A 14,418-nucleotide genomic window follows, 5' to 3' on the forward strand; every position below is an offset into this window, starting at 1 on the left:
GAGAGACTGGTAACAAGTATCTATCACCAAGGACAGAGAGAAGGGTAACAAGTACCTATCACCAAGGACAAAGAGAGACTGGTAACAAGTAGCTATCACCAAGGACAGAGAGACTGGTAACAAGTAGCTATCACCAGGGTCAGAGAGACTGATAAGTAGCAATCACCAAGGACAGAGAGAAAGGTAACAAGTAGCTATCACCAAGGACAGAGAGACTGGTACCAAGTAGCTATCCCCAAGGACAGAGAGACTGGTAACAAGTGGCTATCACCAAGGACAGAGAGACTGGTAACTATTAGCTATCACCAAGGACAGAGAGACTGGTAACAGGTAGCTATCACCAAGGACAGAGAGACTGGTAACTATTAGCTATCACCAAGGACAGAGAGACTGGTAACAAGTAGCTATCACCAAGGACAGAGAGACTGGTAACAAGTAGCTATCACCAAGGACAGAGAGAAAGGTAACAAGTAGCAATCACCAAGGACAGAGAGACTGGTAACAAGTAGCTATCACCAAGGACAGAGAGACTGGTAACAAGTAGCTATCACCAAGGACAGAGAGAAAGGTAACAAGTAGCAATCACCAAGGACAGAGAGACTGGTAACAAGTATCTATCACCAAGGACAGAGAGAAGGGTAACACGTAGCTATCACCAAGGACAGAGAGACTGGTAACACGTAGCTATCACCAAGGACAGAGAGACTGGTAACAAGTGGTTATCACCAAGGTCAGAGAGACTGGTAACAAGTAGCTATCACCAAGGTCAGAGAGAGTGGTAACAAGTAGCTATCACCAAGGACAGAGAGATAGGTAACAAGTAGCTTATCACCAAGGACAGAGAGACTGGTAACAATTAGCTATCACCAAGGACAGAGAGAAAGGTAACAAGTAGCTATCACCAAGGTCAGAGAGACTGGTAACAAGTAGCTATCACCAAGGACAGAGAGAAAGGTAACAAGTAGCTATCACCAAGGACAGAGAGACTGGTAACAAGTACCTATCACCAAGGACAGAGAGACTGGTAACAAGTAGCTATCACCAGGGACAGAGAGACTGGTAACAAGTGGCTATCACCAAGGACAGAGAGACTGGTAACAAGTGGCTATCACCAAGGTCAGAGAGACTGGTAACAAGTAGCTATCACCAAGGTCAGAGAGAGTGGTAACAAGTAGCTATCACCAAGGACAGAGAGAAGGGTAACAAGTAGCTATCACCAAGGACAGAGAGAAAGGTCACAAGTAGCTATCACCAAGGACAGAGAGACTGGTAACAAGTAGCTATCACCAAGGACAGAGAGAAGGGTAACAAGTAGCTATCACCAAGGACAGAGAGAAGGGTAACAAGTAGCTATAACCAAGGACAGAGAGCGTGGTAACAAGTAGCTATCACCAAGGACAGAGAGAAAGGTCACAAGTAGCTATCACCAAGGACAGAGAGACTGGTAACTATTAGCTATCACCAAGGACAGAGAGACTGGTAACAGGTAGCTATCACCAAGGACAGAGAGAAAGGTAACAAGTAGCTATCACCAAGGTCAGAGAGACTGGTAACAAGTAGCTATCACCAAGGACAGAGAGACTGGTAACAAGTAGCTATAACCAAGGACAGAGAGCGTGGTAACAAGTAGCTATCACCAAGGACAGAGAGAAAGGTCACAAGTAGCTATCACCAAGGACAGAGAGACTGGTAACAAGTAGCTATCACCAAGGACAGAGAGAAGGGTAACAAGTAGCTATAACCAAGGACAGAGAGCGTGGTAACAAGTAGCTATCACCAAGGACAGAGAGAAAGGTCACAAGTAGCTATCACCAAGGACAGAGAGACTGGTAACAAGTAGCTATCACCAAGGACAGAGAGAAGAGTAACAAGTAGCTATCACCAAGGACAGAGAGACTGGTAACTATTAGCTATCACCAAGGACAGAGAGACTGGTAACAGGTAGCTATCACCAAGGACAGAGAGAAAGGTAACAAGTAGCTATCACCAAGGACAGAGAGAAAGGTCACAAGTAGCTATCACCAAGGACAGAGAGACTGGTAACTATTAGCTATCACCAAGGACAGAGAGACTGGTAACAGGTAGCTATCACCAAGGACAGACAGACTGGTAACAAGTAGCTATCTCCAAGGACAGAGAGACTGGTAACAAGTAGCTATCACCAAGGACAGAGAGAAAGGTAACAAGTATCTATCACCAAGGACAGAGAGAAGGGTAACAAGTATCTATCACCAAGGACAGAGAGAAAGGTCACAAGTAGCTATCACCAAGGACAGAGAGACTGGTAACAAGTAGCTATCACCAAGGACAGAGAGAAGGGTAACAAGTAGCTATAACCAAGGACAGAGAGCGTGGTAACAAGTAGCTACCACCAAGGACAGAGAGAAAGGTCACAAGTAGCTATCACCAAGGACAGAGAGAAAGGTCACAAGTAGCTATCACCAAGGACAGAGAGACTGGTAACAAGTAGCTATCACCAAGGACAGAGAGAAGGGTAACAAGTAGCTATAACCAAGGACAGAGAGCGTGGTAACAAGTAGCTACCACCAAGGACAGAGAGAAAGGTCACAAGTAGCTATCACCAAGGACAGAGAGAAAGGTCACAAGTAGCTATCACCAAGGACTGAGAGACTGGTAACAAGTAGCTATCACCAATGTCAGAGAGACTGGTAACAAGTTGCTATCACCAATGTCAGAGAGACTGGTAACAAGTAGCTATCACCAATGTCAGGGAGACTGGTAACAAGTAGCTATCACCAAGGACAGAGAGAAAGGTAACAAGTTACCTTACCTCTAGGTAACCTAGAGAGGAACCAGGCTATGTGGGGTGGCCAGTCCTCTTCTGGCTGTGCCAGGTGGAGATTATAACAGAACGTGGCCAAGATGTTCAAATGTTCATAAATGAACAGTTGAAACTGGAGCAGCAGCACAGCCAGGTGGACTGGGGACAGCAAGGAGTCATCATGTCAGGTAGTCCTGAGGCATGGTCCTAGGGCTCAGGTCCTCCGAGAGAGAGAGAAAGAAAGAGAATTAGAGAGAGCATACTTAAATTCACACAGGACACCGGATAGGACAGGAGAAGTACTCCAGATATAACAAACTGACCCTAGCCCCCCGACACATAAACTACTGCAGCATAAATACTGGAGGCTGAGACAGGAGTCAGGAGACACTTTGGCCCCATCCAATGACACCCCCAGACAGTGCCAAACAGGAAGGATATAACCCCACCCACTTTGCCAAAGCACAGCCCCCACACCAATAGAGGGATATCTTCAACCACCAATTTACCATCCTGAGACAAGGCCGAGTATAGCCCACAAAGATCTCCGCCACGGCACAACCCAAGGGGGGGGCACCAACCCAGACAGGAAAATCACATCAGTGACTCAACCCACTCAAGTGACGCACCCCTCCTAGGGATGGTATGAAAGAGCCCTAGTAAGCCAGTGACTCAGCCCCTGTAATAGGATAAGAGGCAGAGAATCCCAGTGGAAAGAGGGGAACCGGCCAGGCAGAGATATCTGGAGAGAGATGGGGCAGGTTGTCAGGCAGACAGACCTCACTAGTCGCAAGATGTTATCTGGAGAGAGAGGGGGCAGGTTGTCAGGCAGACAGACCTCACTAGTCGCAAGATGTTATCTGGAGAGAGAGGGGGCAGGTTGTCGGGTAGTTCTTTGTAAGTGAGACCAGTGGATTCAATAGGGGGGTTGCAGACCTGGAGGAGGGTTGCAGTGAGATTAGTAGGAGAACAGAGACCTGGAGGGGGGAGGTCACAGTGAGATTAGTAGGAGAACAGAGACCTGGAGGGGGGTTACAGTGAGATTAGTAGGAGAACAGAGACCTGGAGGGGGGTTACAGTGAGATTAGTAGGAGAACAGAGACCTGGAGGGGTGTCACAGTGAGATTAGTAGGAGAACAGAGACCTAGAGGGGTTGCAGTGAGATTAGTAGGAGAACAGAGACCTGGAGGGGGTCACAGTGAGATTAGTAGGAGAACAGAGACCTGGAGGGGGTTACAGTGAGATTAGTAGGAGAACAGAGACCTGGAGGGGTTACAGTGAGATTAGTAGGAGAACAGAGACCTGGAGGAGGGTCACAGTGATATTAGTAGGAGAACAGAGACCTGGAGAGGGTTACAGTGAGATTAGTAGGAGAACAGAGACCTGGAGGGGGTTATAGTGAGATTAGTAGGAGAACAGAGACCTGGAGGGGTGTCACAGTGAGATTAGTAGGAGAACAGAGACCTGGAGGGGTGTCACAGTGAGATTAGTAGGAGAACAGAGACCTGGAGGGGTGTCACAGTGAGATTAGTAGGAGAACAGAGACCTGGAGGGGGTACAGCCTCTAGTAAAGATGAGGTCAAGTGTATTGCTCCCTTGTGAGTTGGACGGGAATGGGAAAGGGTGAAGTCAAGAGAGGTAAGGAGGGGAAATAAATAAATCAAAGGCAGATGTCGGGAGGTTGAAGTCACCACGTACGAAGAGCGATGAGCCATCATCAGGAAATGAATTTATCAAGGTGTCAAGCTCATTGAGGGACTCTCCAAGGGCACCTGGTGGGCGATAGATGACAACAATGTTAAGCTTGAGTGGACAGCAGACAGTGACATCATGGAATTCAAATGAGATGGACAGGTGAGAAAAGAGAACATCTCCACTTAGGAGAATTGAGTAGCCCTGTGCCACCACTGTGATGACCAGATGATCTCAGACTATGAGAGAAACATAGTCAGATGAAGAGAGAGCAGCTGGAGTAGTAGTGTTCTCTGGGGTGATCATATCTCCGTCAGGGCCAAAAGGTCTAGGGACTGAAGAGCAGCATAGGCTGAGAGGAACTCTGCATTCTTGACCGTACCCCTAAGCTGTTACCGTACCTCTAAGCTGGGTCTCTGTCTGTATGTATTCTGTTTGTACTGACAGCTCAGTGTATTAACATGCGTGTGTGTGTGTGTGTGTGTGTGTGTGTGTGTGTGTGTGTGTTAGGTGTATGATGAGGGCAGGTATGTGTATGTGGTAACAGAACTGATGAAGGGAGGAGAGTTACTGGATAAGATCCTCAGACAGAAGTTCTTCTCAGAGAGAGAAGCAAGCTCTGTTCTCTACACTATTACCAAGACTGTCCACTACCTGCACTGTCAAGGGGTAAGACTGAGACACAGTATGAAGAAACATCTACACACGTGTAACACACTGTAGACTGGCGAAAGACTGACCCACCTTGGGTGTGGGTGGGTTTTTTTCAAACTTTTATCTAACATATCTCTCTCACTCCTCCCTTTTGTCCTCTCTTCCTCTCTACCTCCTATCCTTCCTCCTCCCTCCCACCCCTCCTCCCTCTATCATCCACTTTCCTGTTTCTTCTCTCTCTCTCGCCTCCCTCTCTCTCCTTCCCGTCTCGCTCCTCTTCCCCCTCTCTCTCTCTCTCTCTCACTTCTCTTCCCTCTCGCTCGCTCCTCTTCCCTCTTGCTCTCACTCGCTCCTCTTCCCTCGCTTCTCCTCGCTCTCACTTGCTCCTCTTCATGCTCGACTCCTCTTCCCTCTCTGGCTCACTCCTCTTCCGTCTCTCTCTCTCTCTCTCTCTCGCTCCTCTTCCTCTCTTCTCTTCCCTCCTCTTCCCTCTCTCTCCCCTCCATCCTCCCGCTCTCTCCTCGCTCTTTCTCCTCTTCCCTCTCGCTCTCTCTCCTCTTCCCTCTCTCTCCTCTTCCCCCCTCTCTCCTTCCTCTTCCTCCTTCATCTCTTTCCTCTCCCTCTTTCCTCTAGGTTGTCCATAGGGACTTAAAGCCCAGTAACATCCTCTATATGGACGACAGTGGGAATCCTGATTCTATCAGGATCTGTGATTTTGGTTTCTCCAAGCAGCTGAGAGGAGGAAACGGACTGCTACTAACACCATGTTACACAGCTAACTTTGTTGCTCCAGAGGTGAGAGAGAGGAGGAGGAAGAGAGAGAGAAAGCAGTGGGTTAGGAAGGTTAGAGGTTTAGGAAGGATAAAGCTGTAGGGTTAGGAAGGATAACGTTGTAGGGTTAGGACGGATAAAGTTGGTGGGTTAGGAAGGGTCAAGATAGAGGGTTAGGGTTAAAGGGTTAAGTTAGATTGGTGAAGTTAGGGTTAGGAAGGGTGAAGTTAGGGTTAGGAAGGGTGAAGTTAGGGTTAGGAAGGGTGAAGTTAGGGTTGGGAAGGGTGAAGTTAGGGTTGGGAAGGGTGAAGTTAGGGTTGGGAAGGGTGAAGTTAGGGTTGGGAAGGGTGAAGTTAGGGTTGGGAAGGGTGAAGTTAGGGTTGGGAAGGGTGAAGTTAGGGTTGAGACGGGTGAAGTTAGGGTTGGGAAGGGTGACATTGGAGGGTTGGGAAGGGTGACATTGGAGGGTTGGGAAGGGTGACATTGGAGGGTTGGGAAGGGTGACGTTGGAGGGTTGGGAAGGGTGACGTTGAAGGGTTGGGAAGGGTGAAGTTGGAGGGTTGGGAAGGGTGAAGTTGGGAAGGGTGAAGTTGGAGGGTTGGGAAGGGTGACGTTGAAGGGTTGGGAAGGGTGAAGTTGGAGGGTTGGGAAGGGTGAAGTTGGGAAGGGTGAAGTTGGAGGGTTGGGAAGGGTGACGTTGGGATGGGTCACGTTTGAGGGTTGGAAAGGGTCACGTTTGAGGGTTGGGAAGGGTGACATTGGAGGGTTGGGAAGGGTGACATTGGAGGGTTGGGAAGGGTGACGTTTGAGGGTTGGGAGGGGTCACGTTTGAGGGTTGAGAAGAGTCACGTTTGAGGGTTGGGAAGGGTCATGTTAGATGGGTAAAGTTAGGGTTTGGGAGGGTAAAGGTGGAGGGTTTGGAAGGGTAACGTTGGAGGGCTTGGAAGGGTAACGTTGGAGGGTTTGGAAGGGTAACGTTGGAGGGTTTGGAAGGGTAACGTTGGAGGGTTTGGAAGGGTAACGTTGGAGGGTTTGGAAGGGTAACGTTGGAGGGTTTGGAAGGGTAACGTTGGAGGGTTTGGAAGGGTAACGTTGGAGGGTTTGGAAGGGTAACGTTGGAGGGTTTGGAAGGGTAACGTTGGAGGGTTTGGAAGGGTAACGTTGGAGGGTTTGGAAGGGTAACGTTGGTGTTTAGGAAGGGTGTAGTTGGAAAGTTAGGGTGTTAGAGTCCAAATCAAATGTATTTATATAGCCCTTCGTACATCTGCTGATATCTCAAAGTGCTGTACAGAAACCCAGCCTAAAACCCCAAACAGCAAGCAATGCAGGTGTAGAAGCACGGTGGCTAGGAAAAACTCCCTAGAAAGGCCAAAACCTAGGAAGAAACCTAGAGAGGAATCAGTCTATGTGGGGTGGCCAGTCCTCTTCTGGCTGTGCCGGGTGGAGATTATAACAGAACATGGCCAAGATGTTCAAATGTTCATAAATGACCAGCATGGTCATATGACCCACTGAAGAGATGAGTCTTCAGTAAAGACTTAAAGGTCTAAATAATCAATAATATGTCAACCAGACAATAGCGTATTCAATAGAAAGGAAAAAGAACGAAGGGCGTGCACAGTCTCAAGCGCAAACCAGTACTGCATGCTTCCCCAGTCCCCTAACCAAAAGGTATTTTTCTTTGTCGTTTTTTCAGAAAACAAGCCTGAAACCATGTCTAAAGACTGTTGACATCTAGTGGAAGCCATAGGAACTGCAATCTGGGCCCTAACCAATTACATAGTCAATAGGCATTCAATGGAAAACCACTCACATTAAAAAAATCCCACTTCCTGGATGGATTTTCCTCTGGTTTTCACCTGCTATATCAGTTCTGTTATACTCAAGACATTTTTTTAACAGTTTTAGAAACGTCAGAGTGTTTTCTATCCAATTCTACCAAGTACAGTGGGGCAAAAAAGTATTTAGTAAGCCACCAATTGTGCAAGTTCTTCCACTTAAAAAGATGAGAGAGGCCTGTAATTTTCATCATAGGTACACTTCAACTATGACAGACAAAATTAGGAAAAAAATCCAGAAAATCACATTGTAGGATTTTAAATAAATTCATTTGCAAATTATGGTGGAAAATAAGTATTTGGTGACCTACAAACACGCAAGATTTCTGGCTCTCACAGACCTGTAACTTCTTCTTTAACCTTTTGCGACGAGCAAACCCGTATCTGGGAGCGTAATCATAGCCTCAAACGCATTAGCATAACGCAGCGGACATAAATACCCCTATAAACTTTTCCTATTCATGAAAATCGCAAATGAAATGAAATAAATATATTCAAACAGAAGCTTAGCCTTTTGTTAACAACACTGTCATCTCAGATTTTCAAAATATGCGTTACAGCCAACGCTAGACAAGCATTTGTGTAAGTTTTTCATGGCATAATGCTATGCTAGGCTCTGCTGGCAGCAGGCAACATTTTCACGAAAATAAGAAAAGCAACCAAATTAAATCATTTACCTTTGAAGAACTTCAGATGCTTTCACTCAGGAGACTCCCAGTTAGATAGCAAATGTTCCTTTTTTCCAAAAACATTATTTTTGTAGGGGAAATAGCTCCCGTTTGTTCATCATGCTTGGCTGAGAAATCGACCCTAAAATGCTACAACTATAATGCCAAACTTTTTTCAAAATTTGCTCCATAATATCGACAGAAACACGGCAAACGTTGTTTAGGATCCATCCTCAAGGTGTTTTTAACAAATATATTCGATAATATATCCGTCGAGGCAGTTGGTTTCTCATAAGAAGCAATTGGAAAAATGGCTACCTCAGTATTTTACACAAGGTTTTCTGCGGGAGACACCATGTGACCACATGCCATATATGGTCCCTTACAGCCATTCTTCAAGGGAAATGCCTAAAAAGACGTCACAATGCTGTAGACACCTTGGGGAAAACGTAAGCTCATTCGTAGCTCATTCACAGCCATATAAGGAGTCATTGGCATGAGGCGGTTTCAAAAAATGTGGCACTTCCTGGTTGGATTTGTATCTGGGTTTCGCCTGTAACATCAGTTCTGTGGCACTCACATACAATATCTTTGCAGTTTTGGAAACGTCAGAGTGTCTTCTTTCCAAAGCTGTCAATTATATGCATAGTCGAGCATCTTTTCGTGAAAAAATATCTTGTTTAAAATGGGAACGTTTTTCATCCAAAAATTAAAATAGCGCCCCCTAAATCCAACTGGTTAAGAGGCTCCTCTGTCCTCCACTCGTTACCTGTATTAATGGCACCTGTTCGAACTTGTTATCAGTATAAAAGACACCTGTCCACAACCTCAAACAGTCACACTCCAAACTCCACTATGGCCAAGACCATAGAGCTGTCAAAGGACACCAGAAACAAAATTGTAGACCTGCACCAGGCTGGGAAGACTGAATCTGCAATAGGTAAGCAGCTTGGTTTGAAGAAATCAACTGTGGGAGCAATTATTAGGAAATGGAAGACATACAAGACCACTGATAATCTGCCTCGATCTGGGGCTCCACGCAAGATCTTAGTGAAGGGACTTAGTGAATGACCTGCAGAGAGCTGGGACCAAAGTAACAAAGCCTACCATCAGTAACACACTACGCCGCCAGGGACTCAAATCCTGCAGTGCCAGACGTGTCCCCCTGCTTAAGCCAGTACATGTCCAGGCCCGTCTGAAGTTTGCTAGAGAGCATGGATGATCCAGAAGAAGGTTGGGAGAATGTCATATGTTCAGATGAAACCAAAATATAACTTTTTGGTAAAAACTCAACTCATCGTGTTTGGAGGACAAAGACTGCTGATTTGCATCCAAAGAACATCATACCTACTATGAAGCATGGGGGTGGAAACATCATGCTTTGGGGCTGTTTTTCTGCAAAGGGACCAGGACGACTGATCCGTGTAAAGGAAAGAATGAATGGGGCCATGTATCGTGAGATTTTGAGTGAAAACCTCCTTCCATCAGCAAGGGCATTGAAGATGAAACGTGGCTGGGTCTTTCAGCATGACAATGATCCCAACACACCGCCCTGGCAACGAAGTAGTGGCTTCGTAAGAAGCATTTCAAGGTTCTGGAGTGGCCTAGCCAGTCTCCAGATCTCAACCCCATAGAAAATCTTTGGAGGGAGTTGAAAGTCCGTGTTGCCCAGCAACAGCCCCAAAACATCACTGCTCTAGAGGAGATCTGCATGGAGGAATGGGCCAACATACCAGCAACTGTGTGTGAAAACTTTGTGAAGACTTACAGAAAACGGTTGACCTCTGTCATTGCCAACAAAGGGTATATAACAAAGTATTGAGAAACTTTGTTATTGACCAAATACTTATTTTCCACCATAATTTGCAAATTAATTAATTAAAAATCCTACAATGTGATTTTCTCTATTTTTTTTTTCTCCTCATTTTGTCTGTCATAGTTGAAGTGTACCTATGATGAAAATTACAGGCCTCTCATCTTTTTAAGTGGGAGAAGTTGCGCAATTGGTGGCTGACTAAATACTTTTTTGCCTCACTGTATATGCATATCCTAGCTTCTGAGCCTGAGTAAGTTTACTTTGGACATTTATCCGAGTTTCCGAATAGTGCCCCTTGTCACTAAAAAGTTAGGAAGGGTAAAGTTAGAGTGTTTGGGCTAGACAGGGTTAAGTTAGATGGTTATGATTGGTTAAGTTAGATGGGTGAAGTTGGAGGGTTACGAAAGGCTAAAGTTTGTGTTAGGAAGTCTACAGTGGGTTAGGAATGGTCAAGTTAGGGTTGACATTAGGAAGAGTAACGTGGGTGGGTTAGGAAGGGTAAAGTTAGGGTTGACATTAGGAAGGGTAAAGTTAGGGTTGACATTAGGAAGAGTAAAGTTAGGTTTGACATTAGGAAGAGTAACGTGGGTGGGTTAGGAAGGGTAAAGTTAGGGTTGACATTAGGAAGGGTAAAGTTAGGGTTGACATTAGGAAGGGTAAAGTTAGGGTTGACATTAGGAAGGGTAAAGTTAGGGTTGACATTAGGAAGGGTAAAGTTAGGGTTGACATTAGGAAGGGTAAAGTTAGGGTTGACATTAGGAAGGGTAAAGTTAGGGTTGACATTAGGAAGGTGAAGTTAGATGGTTAATGGTTAGGAAGGTGAAGTTAGATGGTTAAGGGTTAGGATGGGTGAAGTTAGGGTTGGCATTAGGAAGGTGAAGTTAGATGGGTTAGGAAGGTGAAGTTAGATGGTTTAGGGTTAGAGTTGGCATTAGGAATGTGAAGTTAGATGGTTTAGGGTTAGGAAGGTGAAGTTAGATGGTTTAGGGTTAGGAAGGTGAAGTTAGATGGTTTAGGGTTAGTTAGGTGAAGTTAGATGGTTTATGGTTAGGAAGGTGAAGTTAGATGGTTTAGGGTTAGGATGGGTGAAGTTAGGGTTGGCATTAGGAATGTGAAGTTAGATGGTTTAAGGTTAGGAAGGTGAAGTTAGGGTTGGCATTAGGAATGTGAAGTTAGATGGTTTAGGGTTAGTTAGGTGAAGTTAGATGGTTAATGGTTAGGAAGGTGAAGTTAGATGGTTTAGGGTTAGGATGGGTGAAGTTAGGGTTGGCATTAGGAAGGTGAAGTTAGATGGGTTAGGAAGGTGAAGTTAGATGGTTTAGGGTTAGGGTTGACATTAGGAAGGTGAAGTTAGATGGTTTAGGGTTAGGAAGGGTGATGTTAGATGGTTTAGGGTTAGGATGGGTGAAGTTAGGGTTGGCATTAGGAAGGTGAAGTTAGATGGTTTAGGGTTAGGAAGGTGAAGTTAGGGTTGGCATTAGGAAGGTGAAGTTAGATGGTTTAGGGTTAGGAAGGTGAAGTTAGATGGTTTAGGGTTAGGAAGGTGAAGTTAGGGTTGGCATTAGGAAGGTGAAGTTAGATGGTTTAGGGTTAGTTAGGTGAAGTTAGGATTGTGAAGTTAGATGGTTTAGGGTTAGGAAGGTGAAGTTAGATGGATTAGGGTTAGGATGGGTTAAGTTAGGGTTGGCATTAGGAAGGTGAAGTTAGATGGTTTAGGGTGAAGTTAAGCAATCTGAGTGTTCTCTAGCCCCTTACCTGTACTGAGTTTGTGTGTGTTGTCTTTTGCTGTTTGTGTTTCTCTGGATTTGACGCTCTCTGTGTATGTATTTCTGTGTGTAGGTGTTGATGCGTCAGGGTTATGATGCTGCCTGTGATATCTGGAGTCTTGGAGTGTTGTTATACACCATGTTAGCAGGATACACGCCCTTCGCTAACGGCCCCAAGGACACACCTGAAGAGATCCTGTTGAGGATGGGGTCAGGGAAGTTCTCTCTGAGCGGTGGGAACTGGGACATGGTGTCTGACAGCTCCAAGGTACACACTGTTATCTATCATGCTGCTTGTTGACCAGTCTGTTGTTGTGTGTCTCTAGGACCTGTTATCTAGCATGCTGCTTGTTGACCAGTCTGTTGTTGTGTGTCTCTAGGACCTGTTATCTAGCATGCTGCTTGTTGACCAGTCTGTTGTTGTGTGTCTCTAGGACCTGTTATCTAGCGTGCTGCTTGTTGACCAGTCTGTTGTTGTGTGTCTCTAGGACCTGTTATCTAGCATACTGCTTGTTGACCAGTCTGTTGTTGGGTTTGTGTTTGTTCGTGTCTCTAGGACCTCCTCTCTAAGATGCTTCATGTTGATCCTCACCAGCGTTATTCAGCTGAACAGGTCCTGAAACACGCCTGGATCACGCAACGAGACACGTTACCACACTTCCAGCTCGCACGCCACGATGCACCACACCTCGTTAAGGTAACACACACGCCACGACGCACCTCACCTCGTTAAGGAAACACACACACCACGACGCACCTCACCTCGTTAAGGTAACACACACACCACGACGCACCTCACCTCGTTAAGGTAACACACACACCATGGTGCCTGATGGTCAACCCCTTTAGCCAGTTAGCTATGGTGCTTGACTGTCAACCCCTTTAGCCAGTTAGCTATGGTGCTTGACTGTCAACCCCTTTAGCCAGTTAGCTATGGTGCTTGACTGTCAACCCTAGTCTTTAAGCGGAGGGGCCCAGAGGCAGTTTACCAATGCACCCTGTGTGTGTGTGTGTGTGTGTGTGTGTGTGTGTGTGTGTGTGTGTGTGTGTGTGTGTGTGTTTTGGAGAGGTGACAGCAGAGAGAACTGCTATCAACTAAATGATCCTGTGTTTGTGTGTTTCCTGTGTAGGGAGCGATGGCAGCTACCTACTCTGCTCTGGGTCATAAGACGTGTCAGCCAGTTCTGGAGCCAGTAGCTGCTTCTAGCCTGGCACAGAGACGCAACATGAAGAAACTCACCTCTATTGACATGTAACACACACACCTCGGTCCCAGCCTCCCACTGCCCCAGCCTCCCACTGCCCCAGCCTCCCACTGCCCCAGCCTCCCACTGCCCCAGCCTCCCACTGCCCCAGCCTCCCACTGCCCCAGCCTCCCACTGCCCCAGCCTCCCTCTGCCCCAGCCTCCCTCTGCCCCAGCCTCCTCTGCCCCAGCCTCCCTCTGCCCCAGCCTCCCTCTGCCCCAGCCTCCCTCTGCCCCAGCCTCCCTCTGCCCCAGCCTCCCACTGCCCCAGCCTCCCTCGGCCCCGACCCGTCTCCCCTCGGCCCCGACCCGTCTCCCCTCGGCCCCGACCCGTCTCCCCTCGGCCCCGACCCGTCTCCCCTCGGCCCCGACCCGTCTCCCCTCGGCCCCGAACCGTCTCCCCTCGGCCCCGACCCGTCTCCCCTCGGCCCCAACCCGTCTCCCCTCGGCCCCGCCGTCTCCCCTCGGCCCCAACCGTCTCCCCTCGGCCCCAACCCGTCTCCCTCGGCCCCAACCCGTCTCCCCTCGGCCCCAGCCCGTCTCCCTCGGCCCGCCCCAACCCGTCTCCCCTCGGCCCGCCCCAACCCGTCTCCCCTCGGCCCAGCCTGCCCCAACCCGTCTCCCCTCGGCCCAGCCTGCCCCAACCCGTCTCCCCTCGGCCCCAGCCTGCCCCAACCCGTCTCCCCTCGGCCCGCATGCCCCAACCCGTCTCCCCTCGGCCCCAGCATGCCCCAACCCGTCTCCCCTCGGCCCCAGCCTGCCCCAACCCGTCTCCCCTCGGCCCCAGCCTGCCCCAACCCGTCTCCCCTCGGCCCCAGCCTGCCCCAACCCGTCTCCCCTCGGCCCCAGCCTGCCCCAACCCATCTCCCCCGGCCCCAGCTCAGACAACCTCCATCCCTGAGAGACACCAACACATGTGTTCCAGCTGAGAGTCCCACTCTGATGGTTTAATTTCTCCCCTCTGTCACATGCTCTCTCTCTTTCTCTCTTTGTCTCTCTTAGAGGAAGACAAACACCAGCTGATACTGTAGTTCACTGTGATAGGTCGATCCTAATCTACTTAACTAAACTGTGCACCCCCGCTCTTCTCTCATCTCTTTTCTTCCCTTCATTATGTTCTCCACTGCTCTATCTCTCTCTCCGTCTCTCTCCCTCTCTCTCCGTCTCTCTCTCTCTCCCTCCCGTAT

At 47.9% G+C, this 14,418-nt stretch overlaps 1 protein-coding gene across 4 annotated transcripts in view; it reads left to right on the forward strand.

The window, feature by feature from the left end:
* Positions 1 to 13,338, forward strand: part of rps6kal (ribosomal protein S6 kinase a, like) — a 107,622-nt gene extending 94,284 nt beyond the window's left edge. For 3 of the 4 annotated variants that reach the window (XM_042317018.1, XM_042317017.1, XM_042317019.1), the window contains 5 exons: positions 4,985 to 5,143; positions 5,762 to 5,923; positions 12,061 to 12,255; positions 12,544 to 12,684; positions 13,118 to 13,337. In XM_042317018.1, coding sequence (XP_042172952.1) covers positions 4,985 to 5,143; positions 5,762 to 5,923; positions 12,061 to 12,255; positions 12,544 to 12,684; positions 13,118 to 13,243 — 783 coding nt within the window. In that variant the 3' untranslated portion in view covers positions 13,244 to 13,337. Of the gene's footprint in view, positions 1 to 4,984; positions 5,144 to 5,761; positions 5,924 to 12,060; positions 12,256 to 12,543; positions 12,685 to 13,117 lie in introns of all 4 variants that reach the window. The other variant, XM_042317020.1, reaches the window with a different exon arrangement.
* Positions 13,339 to 14,418: the final 1,080 nt, after the last annotated feature.

This window comes from Oncorhynchus tshawytscha, unplaced genomic scaffold, assembly GCF_018296145.1.
Source record: "Oncorhynchus tshawytscha isolate Ot180627B unplaced genomic scaffold, Otsh_v2.0 Un_contig_3241_pilon_pilon, whole genome shotgun sequence".
NCBI classification, from domain to species: domain Eukaryota; kingdom Metazoa; phylum Chordata; class Actinopteri; order Salmoniformes; family Salmonidae; genus Oncorhynchus; species Oncorhynchus tshawytscha.